Genomic DNA, 13,241 nt, shown 5'->3' on the forward strand with positions numbered 1-13,241 from the left:
AGCAGACTGTGACACTGCACAAGTGCCATCAGGAGGAAGATCTCCAGATTTCCACCCTTACCTGGGCTCTCACACACCTGGTTTGGCTCTGCCTAACTTATGCTGAGTCACACAAATAGCACTTCTCACTGCATATTTGGCTAGCCCCCTAAAACTATGTCTGTGCCACATCTACACCACAGATGGAATTGAATCTAGATGAGTTATACAGAATCAAGTATTAAAATCAGGAAACAACTAACAGTAGTTTGACAGCTTATTTTTAATGAAAAATATCTATATTTTAGCTACACTCATTACCTACAGACTTGCTGCATGAATACTGGAAATGCCTATTTGTAAAATCCATACCTAGGCTGAGTTCTTATGTTAAGCATTGTCCTTGGCAATTCTCTGTGTATGACTACTAAACTGAGTACTGCTGAGATACACCAATACTCAAGATTTAGCCTGACACCAACAGCTGGGATCTTTGATTCCAAGCAGTCAGGCACTGAAGAGTGTTAAAACCCATCAGAAGATACAAGCCTAGAACTCACAATCCTTTATTGCTCAGCACAGCACAGATTCACCACACTTAAAGCATATTTTCAAGAGAAAAGCAGCAGCATGACAATGGCTATGCATTCATCTGTGTCCTCTTCACAGTGTGAGCTGGAAGCTGGGGGTAAATCAAGATGTTTCAAGCACTTTAATTTGAAAAATTTAAATGAGATGTTATGCTTACAATACAGGATCCTACTGTCACCTGCCTGGCTCCAAGGGCAGGGCTGCTTTACACTCTCCATTAAAACCAAATGACAGCTGGGGAGCAGCATTTCTCCAAGGTTCCACAGTCAAGAGGAGCTATCAGAGCAAACCTATCTGATACTCAGGAATATTTTTCGTTTGTATGTGGCCAAATGGAAAAACCTAGACACACACTTTGAATGCTATTAACTACTGTGAAAAACCTCCACGAATAGTCATGCTGTTAAAAAGAAACCTTGATTAGCTGATACCTGAATTAGTACATGCAAGACCAACTGGCCTCTGGGAGAATGAAATACCTGCAGAATTATTTTGTATTGTATCTTCCAGTAATGATTTTTACAGAACAGTTTTGGTGGTTTATGAGAAAACAGAGGGAAGGATGAGAAGCCTTTAAAAATAATTTGCCACTGTTCACATTTTATGTGTTTTTTTCCTACTTGCATCAGTAGTCAGGAACATCCATATTCAGAGTGTTACTGTTCAGCAGTAAACTTAAAATGCCCCATTGAACAAACAGGACAGTTGATGCCTCTGTGATACTGCCTCAGGCTCTTACCAGATTCACACAGACACTTGCAGGATATGACTGATATGATAATGGTAACAACAAAAAGCTGCAGAAACCCCTGAGAACAAACGGGGACCCTCTCAAGAGTGACAAGTTCCTCACCCAGAACCAGCTCTTGGGAGCCATGGTCTCACCTGGAAATTTGGCTTTCCTATGGGTGCAGCTGCAATGTGTGCATGGGGAATGAGAATGAATAGATAAGAGAGATGCAGTAACCATCAAGAACAGGCCTCTTTTGTTCTGAAGTACCTTCCAAGCAGAAAGCTTTCAGTTAGGATCTTATTTGCACAAAATTGCCCTGGGGGGGTTCTCTGAAAGAGAAGGCATTTCTGCTAACTGCAGCAGAGCCTCAGGTGAAAACCGAAGTCTGCAGGTCACATAGGGAAGGACTCTGTCCAAATGTTAACACAAAACATTTTCTAAAGGCCAGGGCATCTTTGATAATAGTCTACATTATAATTCTTTTCCTCAAATGTATTGAAAATCTCAAACAACTGGAAATTAGAAGTCATATTACCCCAAAGTATTAAGATTGAGGGGGTTTTTTTTAGTCTAAAAGGAAAAAGTATTACTTACTTACTGGTAAGTAATACTAACTATTTCCTCCAAGGAAAAAAAATAGATATTTTTAAGATCTTGTGAGTGCTAACCCTGTCTTTTTTTCAGGAAATACATTTTTTCTTTTTTTCTTTTTACTTAAATATTCAAGAGGCCTTTCACTAAATTTGTTCTTTATGGCTGTAGTTTTAATAAAGGAACACAGCTTACTCCTCTTTCCAGAGCTTTATTTTTTATAAACCTAAGCCAATCCTTCCAAATATAACGAAACAAATTACACTAAAAATATTTGTGTTGGAAAACAATCCAAAGTTTGGCTCCATTTCTACATGCTGACTTTTATTTTTTCCTGTAACATTTGAAGTGACTTAAAACTGAGAACATTACTTGGGAAGCAACAAGAAAAGGCAGCAACATTTTTTATTCAGTATTTGAATCTGCACCTCAAACTATTGTTACTGTTTTCTGTCTCCTCTCTTTCTTAAATCTATCATATTGTATTGGTGATACTACATACAAAAACTTATCATATAATATTAAATATTTTAAAACCTTTTTGGAAAGATTTAAGGGTGTCAGGGAGAACTCCATGCCAGAATAAATGCGAACTAGGTAATTTCTCAAAGACATCTCTTCCTCCCGCTCCACCCATTCCACCTTTTTTGAGAGCCTGGTATTTGGGTGACTTCCAGGTTATGACTAAGGACTAGCACATTGTTTAAATCTCTGCCAATACATGCCAGGTCTGTGGAATACAACAACAGTAAAAATTAAGGTTGGGAAGTTTCTCACAGCTTTCATATTAGCAGTCTTTTCCACTCAAGATTATTTCTTTCTCCCAGGAAAAGTCCTTCTCAATACTCCAAGAAAAGATCTGCAACTGTTTGTGAAAATCCCCCTATTAAATATAGCTGTGAGAATTATTTTTCGTTTTAATTAGAAAATGTCAGATTTGAGACATCAAGGCTTACAGTGTGGCTGTAAACATGAACTGATCTTTAAGGCTTTCCTTTTGTTAATACAAAAGTAGGTATATTTTTTTGGATCAGAAGGAAATATATCTGAGTGGTTCTCTTTTAGTGATGAACCGATGGATCAGTTTTCTACCTTAAGAATTTGGTTTTTTCAGGCCCTGAGACAGCAAGACATTCCCCTAAAATTTTCACAGATCAGCTGAAGATGTGTCAACAAACAAAATGTCAGCATTTGATACATTTAACAGTACTTTTATTTCAGTGTGTACCTCTTCACATATAAAATTATTAAGGTTTCAAAGCAGAAGGTTAGTTGAAAGTAAAACATACGCAATCCATAGTTTGAGAACAGATTATATTTTAAAAATGTTCAGATCTTTCTTACATTTGCTTTCTCAAATAAAAATGTTATTTAAATAAGTGCAGTTTTACTGGGGGAAAAACCCTGTCTAACTGGAATTCTCTGAAGGAAAACCGGTTTTGAAAGTTTTCTCACTGACCCGCACAGGAATCTATTCAGATCAAAGAGAAGGTGGAAACTGATAACTTTATCTACATTGCAGAACTAATAAAATCTGTTACATGACTATAGTCCTGACCTTGTCTAAGCCAAAGAGCTGTTAGGACTTCCTACAAAACCTGCCATGCATGTTCCTCTGGAGTTTTCTTGTAAGACAACTGGGCAGTAAGGGCTGGTTTCAGAACTCAGCCAGTATGCAATGGGCCTTGCACACAGAAACCAGAACCAGTAATCCATCTGCCCCACAGTGTTAGCACAGGCATCAGGATCTAGTTACACAAGCAGGTAGGACCCACTCCATGCTGGAAATGTCTGACTTTGGATGATTAATATATAAGTGCAGTGTTCCTTAGTCACCCATGAACAAAGGTGAATTCAGCACTCTTGAGAACCAACTGTTCCCAAAGACTAAGGAAATCTCAGGAAGGTGGGACCTTGAAATTGATACTTGCACTGAATTTATGAATAAGCACATGCTATTAAATAAAAGGCCAAGGAACAATTTTGCTCTGTGTTTTCAAGACAGGTTGGCTGCTTCCAAGCAGTTGGCTGGGAATGGTCCTTGGCACATGTGCTTGGCAATGCTGTTTGGGAATGGACAGCTGGTACAGTCCAAACTGGACTAATGACCATGACACTAAGGATAGGGATGCTCCTGTGCTTGGCCACACCCTACACAAATGGAAGCTGGAACATGCCAAACTGGGCCATGGACCATGCCAAGGCTATGGATAATCACAGGACAGCTACTGCACAAGGACAGCTACGCACTGGTCACACAACAATTACACAGATAGGGCTTGTAGGGCTGTTGGAGGTTAGGATTACTCCTTTTGTTTTCTTTCTCTCAGGGAATTATCTCCCACGTGTCCTAAAGGGACAACAATAACAGGCACTCAAGAGAGACAAACGAAGTTGCCACAATACAGGGGAAGGGTGTGGCTGGCTACTCTATTAGCTGGGTGGTTTCTCTTGGACCTGCAGAAATAGCAGGAGATTTGGGCTGGGGGAAGGGGCTGAGTGCAGTTCCTCGCTCTCTCTCATTTGTCTGCATAAGAAGGGAAACAGGCCGAGATCGCTGCGGGGAGAATTCACCACCACTGTGAGGCTCTGTCTCCTGCTGTCTTCTCCTACCCTTGCTGCTTCCAAGGTTCCTGCAATAGCTCATTTTGCTCTCCAAAGAGGTACAGGGAGCTACTGCTCCTGTGGGTTTGTAAAGCAGGCCCCTTTTCCCATCCCTTCTGTCAGCTGCCATCACCGTGTGGAGAGGCGGCTGAGCTCGGCCCCTGCAGGAGCGGGGGAGCCATCGCACCCGCCCTGCCCTGCCTGGAGCCAGGAGCGCCCCTGCCGGCCGTGCCGGGAACTGCACCCACAGGGAAAGCGCCTGACAGCTGAGAGAAATCTGTCACCAGGTTTGTGGGTCTGTCTGCTGCTGCTGCCAGAGTGGTTGGTTGTTTTGCCTGTATGTTATACATACCAGGAAACAACTGTTACTCTTTTTCCCATATCTTTGCCTGAAAGCCCCTTAATTTCAAAGTCATAATAATTTGGAGGCAAGGGGGCCATATTCTCCATTCCAAGGGAGGTTCCTGATTCCCTTGGCAGATATCTGTCTTTCAAACCAAGACAAGGTCCCAGCCTCTCAACCCATCTCTCTCCCAGCCTGGCCAAAATGACAAGCTTTGGCTATAGCCCAGTTTTTATCCAATATCTAAAAGCATCAAGAAGGCTCATAGTAAAGTCTGGGTAGCCTGCTCCAAGGTGAGAGTATACAGCTCCACCTCTTGATTTTGTCTTCAACTTGCGATTCTGAACATATCTGAAGTTTTCAGGTTGTTAGATAAACACAGCCCTGTGATATGAAACATCATTTTTAATCAACATGCCCTGGAATGATTGCCCTTAATTCTACCACCATGCAGAAAGCACACCTTGCACCCCATGCCGTAACTAAATACAAGAACATTATTGAAACACAAACAGCCCAGTGATGGCAGGCAGCTGCATGTTGGCTTACTTATTGCATGTGCCCCATTCTCCTCTCCATTCACAGTGGCTTCTCCATTCTTTGGTGTGTTCTGCTGGGAAACAGCAGTCGTCGTGGCTCCCGCTGTGGCCGCCGTGGCCGCCGCGGCTGCTGCGGCGCTGGCCTGCTGCTGCGCGAGCTTCTCTCGGAACGCTTGCTGCCGCGTCTGGACGACATCAGGCATCACCGCGTCTATCAGAGACAGGGACTCTATAGGCCTGCCATCAAATACTGTACCATCCTGCAGGGAGAACAAGCACAAGGGAAATCCCAGGGTTAGGATCTTCAGGCGGCAAAGAATCACAAAATGAGCCCGTGTGAAAACACTGCACTTTGACTGAACCAACAGGACCACAGGACTAAGGACTGCCTCTCTCTCAGATCTGTGATGGTGGCACTCATGGTCCACTCAGAAATCTGATTGGTCAAAAAGTAATTTGTTGGAATTTTATAGGAAGTTCTACCATATAAATGCTTTATAGATGCAAAAGAAGTTAAGCTGTATTAAAAAATACCTCTGACCAATGACAAAAAGTTTCACTTTGTTTTCTGTTTGAAAAAACAAAGTCATGGCTAAAGCCATGACAAAGGCAAACAGGCTTTGGTTAAACTGTTTGTTTCCTACACTTGTGGGAGCATTGGGATGGAATGGAAGCAGATGATGTATAATGAACCTCAGCCAAAATATGATGTATGCATAAATTCAGTGGTTTTTTACGCAGTGTTTTTCAACCCAGCATCACCAGTTGTAGCTGATCATACAAGACAGCCTTACCATTATTTTTCTTTTATTCCACTATATTATTAATAAGAGTTATGACTTTCATTTTGATTTCTGTAAATTCAACTTCAGCTTCAACAACCAATTGAGTAAACTTTTAGGGGCTGTTGAAGACTTAATACAGACTATATTGACTTAGCTTTTCTTCACTTTCACTCTCCTATTATCTTAAATATAGGGGAAAGATTGCAGTAGTCCTTGTAAAGTGCAATTTTGGCAATCTTTGGCAAACCCCCTTTAATTCTTTGAAATAATAATGATCTGTTGGTGAAAGATTTGCTCTTGAGAAAGAGCAAGTAAGAATAGGATACAGACAAGATGATGTAGCTGATAAACAATATAATCTTCCATAGGTGAGAACAATTAATTTAGAAAAACAGCTGCTTGCCTGACTGGTATGTTTCCGCTGACCTAGTTGTTGCATTACCCCTTATAATTACAATATTAAGATCATACATATTTGTTTCCTCATGGGGAAGAAAAAGGAGGAGACAGTCATTAGAGAAGAAACCATAATCTCTTCTGCTCAACATTTTTTTATGTGTCTGCCAAAATTTATTTGAATCTTGACTCAAATTCTTGCTACACAAGAAACAAAATATTTACCAACAGATCCTGACATCTTACATTTTCATCTGTAAATGTGGTCACTGGACTACTTACATGACTGCCCTTTAATAGATCACAAACAATAATTTTATACACACTACTTTACAGACTCACTGATTACTTGTCACTCCTAAGTAATACACACAGAAAAGTAACACATAGGGAAGCATCTATGGTAGCCCTTCCTGGGATTCAGATGTAGCAAGAATGGCCTTTGCTTTGCTGCAACATACTTAACAGTATCTATTAGAACAGGATCAGAAAATGGCTTGGGTTGGGTTGGAAAGGACCTTAAAGGCCATACAGTTCCAACATCCCTGCTGTGACAGGGATACCTTCCACTAGATCATGCTCAGGGCCCTGTTCAACTTGACTCAAACCATGATGAGAGAGCAACATAAATAAATCTTAATGGTGACAACAGGAATATTTTCAGATTATTCTCTCATTTTAGAGAAAGTGTTGAAGCTGGGTAATGCAGGACCCTACAATTTGACCTAAGTGCTTCAGAGCTGGAACTTTTTAACTGTGTAGCTCCAATTTCAGGCATGGGGCAAAATGTTAAGTAGCAGCAAATTAAGACAGCTTCCTAACACTGGTTTGTTATTACAACTGCATCAAAGTGCAGCTTGGCGTGAATGTCAAATGTTATTGCCCCATCTACAAAATAACACATATACAAATCTTATACATGGTATTGAGTCACAAGAAGAAAATACACACAGAATGTCTGAATAAAACCAAAAGAGTTTCCAAACTACACATTGCAAACAACACAGCCTTTTCTCTATTTTATATTCCTTTGTTCTCACCCATGCTGTTCACGTGCTACATTCAGGTGTAGAGGAAAAAGCAGTAGCTTCTCTGTATTAATTTTTATTTCCGATGTTTGTCAATCTATCATAAAAATCTTGTAATGCAGCACTTGCTTATCTGTCAGGCTTCATTCCCTCTCAAAGCACCTCTTCTTTAAGGTTGGAAGGGCAAAACCACTGGCTCTTCCCACATCCCCTCTTTGTTTCCACTGGCAGCTCAAGGAGAAGAGAGACAGTCTGTGGCTGTTCATACAGTATCTACAGAAAACCTGCACCCCAGCCACATTGAGAATTTACATGCAACTGTTTCACCATGTACATGATGCCTCATCTCATATGATCTAGGCCAAAGTCACTGAAATCACTCTCCGGTGACCTCAGTGGATTTTTGATCAGGCTTCTCATGGCTTGTGAACAGTGCTGCCTGTTAGGAGGTGTCAGGGAGGGATGCTTTAACCCATGCTGCAGGTTCTTCCTGCCAAATTCTGCTATGACCTTGAAAACACAAGGCTGTAAGCACAGGCACGTTTTCTTGTTTGCTGGAAGAACCTGTACATCCTGGATTTGTTGGCTGGGGTAGCAGAAACACCATGAAACACCAGGTAAGGAGCGCAGAGAACACCTCCCTGCACAGCTGAAAAACCAGGAACACGTTTCCATCTCAGAGCTTTCTGGCTCTCTGCCGGGATGGGGCAAAGTATGAGGAATAAAATGAAACCAGATGAGGAGAAGATGGGCAGTAGCTCGTACTGGGGCTGCTGGGGTGTCCTGCCTGGCACATCCCAGCGGTGGCAGCGGTGGCAGCTGACAGCAGTGGCACTTACTTCGTTGATGCTGATCTCGGCCTCCACATACTGGAGCCCCTTCTGGAGGATGGAGATGAGTGCAGCAGGTGGCACTAGTGTTCCGTTGATGTTGGACTGGCTGATGTGGCTCTCGATACCGAAGGTAAAGGCCGAGTGGGAGAAACCTGAGAGCAGGAAAAGGAAGCCATGATATGAAATCTAAATGCACCAGTCAGATACACCTTCACGGTCTAAAAATAATTCTGTCTTAAGATCTAAGAGACGCTGCCGTGTAAGCAGGAGGGTGTGGGCTGGCTGCTCGGAGCCGGGGAGGTCAACCTCAGCCTGCCCATCCCCCTCCCTCCCCCACACACAGGGCAAGCCATACAGAAATGGAAATGCATGCACAGAAAAATAACTGCACTAACCGAAACGCAGCCCCCCAGAACACGTAAACACCAGCAATTGCCACAAGGGCAGTTCCAGCTAAGAAAAGTGCCTCAAATCTCCATTTCCCTTGCTGAATTTCAGTGCTGGGTGTTTGTGAAGCTGCACACTTAAATCCCTACTAGCGTGCAAGTTGTATAAAATCAAGGCATAGATGCAGCTGACACAGAGGAGCCATTCCCTTATACCAGCGAAAAGATTTCCAATACTCTGCTCATTTATTGCTTAGTACAATATGATGGGCAGAGCACTGCTGTTAAAACGTGAAACCACAGAAAGGCCACCTCTGTAAACCTATTTTCTGTATGTGAACAGCAATAGCAAAAGTAATTAACTGGGATCTGCCACACAGCAGATGACAAGCTGAGGTGGCCTGTACTTCAGCCAGAAGTCTCTCTCTTCCCTGTTTCATTTTTGTCATTGTCTGCGTAAGTAAGTGGCAATGAAGGCGACAGCACTAAAAATTAAAGAATTTTGGCAGACAAATTTTAAAGAGTGCTGCCTTAAATTCTGTCTGAAGCTGCTCAGAACTGTTGCTGGGTATGGAGGCGAGCGCTGCAGAGAGACTGTACAGAGGGGCAGCTGTGGGAGGGGGAACAGGATGTAGATATAACTGTAGGAACCCATTTATCATCACACTGTCTCCAGAGCATTAATCTAACATAAAAGCCTTGGGGAAACCACCCATGCACTGCCTCAAACAGGAAGAGCTCTCATCGTCTCCACCAGCTAGACAAGAAAAAACAACAAACAACAAACCCCCCCAAAAAAGAAAAAGAAAGAAGCTTTCAAATGAAAATACTTCCGTTAAATATAGCTGTGCCTCTTCCCCTTGTCAACACCAGTTTCATTTATAGTTCTGTCCGTTAAGGGATTTCCCCTATATCACTGCAATGTCCAATTGTGTGCAGGCTGGGATGTGATTTTGGGCTCGCTTGACAGTAGTGCTTTCTTTCTCTCTTTTCAAGATGCTTTTCCCAGCTAGCTCAATTATTAACACAGATAGCTAGCAAAAACAAGCTCAGAAACAGAATGCCTCCCACATTTGAAACCAAGGTATGTATTTCTCTGATTCTCCCCCTCCCCCTACGCAATTTATTTTGCTGCTGCTTTTCTCTTTTTCCTGCTAACAGCTTCCACTCTCTCCCCTCCCACCCTAATTTTCCTTCCTGGCACTCTCCCAGTTTTGGGGGATGATTTGGACACTTTTTAGGAAATGGCAGGTCCACCTATGAACAGAATTCCATAGGACCACATGGCATTAAAAAAGGACAGATAAAAAAACCCCACTGAAAAACTGCAGTATCATTTATGTAATCCCTAGGCCAATTTCTTATTCTGTATTGCTCTTTATGTCCTGGTCTAGTTTATGAGCTACTGGACCTCCAGCTGTGAAATAGACTGTAAGATCTGCAGGGCAGTGTTTTTCCCTGGTTATTAGTTTTGTAGGACATCTAAGCACATTACTGGGAACCACAATGAGGAAGAGAAATCAAGCACTGAGCATACACAGCCTTCACCTGAGAGGTCTATGGCCTAATCACTGAACACTGAAACCTCTATGTGTATCTATAAATATATGGCATAAATCTAGCCAGAATTAGAGAATCAGATTCCTCTTAATTTATATTTATGTGTATTTGAGTTAATCAACAATGGTAACACAACTTTCTTAAAACAGAATGAACATAAAAATACACAACAGATAAATCGTAAATCTAGGAAAATTGAGATGCCGTACAAGAGCACTGAAGGTGACTGCTAAAATGCCCAGCAGCTAGTTTCCAAGTCAACAGCTCAGAAAATTGTAACATGGTCTCTGATTGAAACAACAGGAGGATGGCACAAAAATGGCAATCAACAAACATGGAAGGAAAAAGTAAAAACGTGGAAAACCATGACTGTGGAGCTATGGCAGACATAAAATCTTAACTATGACATTTTACATCTCATTATTGTATTTTGTGTCTTACAGATTTTTTAGCTGGCTGCTGGCATATCTCAAGCCCCATCTTTGCCAGGAGACAGATGACTGTGCACACAGATAAACCTCTTTGTTCAGTGCTGATCCCCAGAGAGCAACACAACTCACCTCACAGCATGTAAGAGAAGAAACTTCAGTACAAAATTCAGTTGTGTTTTTGCAATGAAACATGTTATTTTACTGTTTCTCTGGATGCTGAGAAACTGTCACCAAAGCACCTGCTGGATGAGCGAACACAAAACTCCTGGTACACTGTCACTGAGGAGCAATCTCACTCACACACTTCCAGCAGCTGTGAGCAACTTTCCTAAGATTTTATCAAACAAGATCTGATTAACAAAAATCAATGGCACAAAACTATTTAAGTAGGTGCTGCTGGACACAGCACTCCTCATACCTCTTGGAAAAAAAGCAACCAATACAATTGTAATTAAAAAAAGAGCCAAAAAACCAACAGAAATATGCCGACCAGTCCTCCAACAGATAGCTAATTCCCTCCGGATTTCTTGTACTACCACAGCAGTTATGTAAGGCTCATTTGAAAATAAACGGTTTTATTACCACCTCACACAGTCAAAAAAAAAATCCTCAGTGAAGCTGTACCTACATCAGGTTTCTGATAACACTGAAGAATCACCTGAGCTTTACTTTTATAGTTACCAGATGTCATCAGTTCTCTTCAGGGCTCTGCACTGAACTACACTAAATTACACAGCAAAGCTGCAGCTCCATAGTTCAGTCTTATGAAAAGGTGATTTCTATCAAACAAAGGCAATTTTTAAAAAATGTTAGCTTGTTAACCTGGCCCTCCTTCTAAGATTGTGAAATACACTGGGGACGCAAAGCCAAGACACAAGCACCACCCCCAGCCCCAGTCTGCCAAGGCAGTTGGGAGCGTGAGCAGAGACAGAAGGAGCTCTGCAAGTGGGGATCTGAAGGAAGGATGTGGTGGGGGAGACATGAAATTACAGCAGACAAACTGAAAATGCCATGGCAGCAGTGAAATGAATGAAAATTGCAAATCCGTGTCTGCGTGCATTCCTTCTCATAAATTCTGTCATTGGTGACTGCAATAATCACTCCACAAAACAATAATTTCCGTTCAAATAGCACCAGTAAACAAAATCTTAGTGCAATATATCCTTTGAAGACACATGCAGTGAGACTATGAGCTTTTGAGGTTAAAAGCATGAACACAAAAGGCTGAAGAGGAGAAACAGGTTTCATAGCAGTGAGCCAGCTGCTATTGCTGTGACACGACCAGTACCCTAAATGGCATCTTTCAGCAGACTTGAGGGAATGGCTTCCAGGTTTTTTCAGCCCCAAAAAAGATGAGAAAACAGAAACCATCAAGCTATGCATAATTTGTAACGACCCTATCATAAATGAAAAATATACCCATAGGAATAGTGCAGAAAAAATTCTTGTGCAGAAAAAGTTCATCTTGGGACGATCTTGGTACGATTGGAGGTGACTTATAGTTGGACTTGAAGTAAAAGCGGAGAAGAAATAATGAATGTAGAAAACAATTAATTAAATGACCCCCCCAATCTCAAAAATTGTTACACAAGTCAGAAACAGACTTGGAAACTGACTGAAATTCCTAATTGAGAGATTCCCACAGTTTTTTTGTACTGACAGTGGTAACAGGTCCTGGTTCTGTGCTATATCTTTTCCCACACTGAGGTGTCTGTATATACTCTCAGTGGTACATACACAGCCGTTTGGGAATTCTTGCCCTAGGCAGTGCCAAAAAATGCATATGTAGGACTGTGTTTTGCAAAATTTCACTGATAGGTTTTGCTATAACTGCAAAAACGGAGATGATGGAGGGTTTTTCCTTTGGCTGTTCCTTTTTCAGTTAGAAATGGCTTCCCTTTGAAGCTAGATTTGTCATTGATCATAAAATGACAAGGTTTTATTTAATGAACATAATGACGCTTGTTGCATGCTTGTTTGATCTGAAGGCTACATAGTTTTAATTGTTTGCAATATGCCTGGCTCACATCAGAAATGCCTGTCAATGTAGGTGTAGAAAAGGCAACTGGGGAGCCACACAGCCCAGGGAATGACTCTTCTTCTCCAGTGATGTGTCTCATCTCTTCTGCGAGCAAAGCATTATGCCTTCTTTTAGACTCACACCTGGGGTGATGCTGAGTATTCCCCACGCTGGCTCATTTGGCACTCACAGCTCCAGGTAAAACTGACATCTACCAAGTGTTCCTTTCATTTTCCAATCTCTTTAGCACCAAAAAAGCTTGTCTTTGTAAAACTACAACCTTGAATTGTAGCAGCTACAGTACCTGCTGCTGTATTTGTACAGGTGAGGGGAATGACGAAGAGGGGTCTGTAAAAGCAAAGAACTTTGAACTGTTTCAGTCCTTACTGGTTACTGGGGAGTTACTTTGGGGATGCCCTGAT

The 13,241-nt window shown here is 41.8% G+C and overlaps 1 protein-coding gene across 1 annotated transcript in view; it reads right to left on the reverse strand.

The window, feature by feature from the left end:
- Positions 1 to 13,241, reverse strand: part of TBL1X (transducin beta like 1 X-linked) — a 188,333-nt gene that overhangs the window by 24,286 nt on the left and 150,806 nt on the right. Inside the window, exons 5-6 of the mRNA XM_064708721.1 lie at positions 8,429 to 8,574; positions 5,391 to 5,640 (exon numbers count right to left, since the gene is read on the reverse strand). Of these exons, the coding sequence (XP_064564791.1) occupies positions 5,391 to 5,640; positions 8,429 to 8,574 (396 nt within the window). The remainder of the gene's footprint in view (positions 1 to 5,390; positions 5,641 to 8,428; positions 8,575 to 13,241) is intronic.

The sequence above is a fragment of the Zonotrichia leucophrys genome, chromosome 1 (assembly GCF_028769735.1).
Source record: "Zonotrichia leucophrys gambelii isolate GWCS_2022_RI chromosome 1, RI_Zleu_2.0, whole genome shotgun sequence".
Classification (NCBI taxonomy): domain Eukaryota; kingdom Metazoa; phylum Chordata; class Aves; order Passeriformes; family Passerellidae; genus Zonotrichia; species Zonotrichia leucophrys.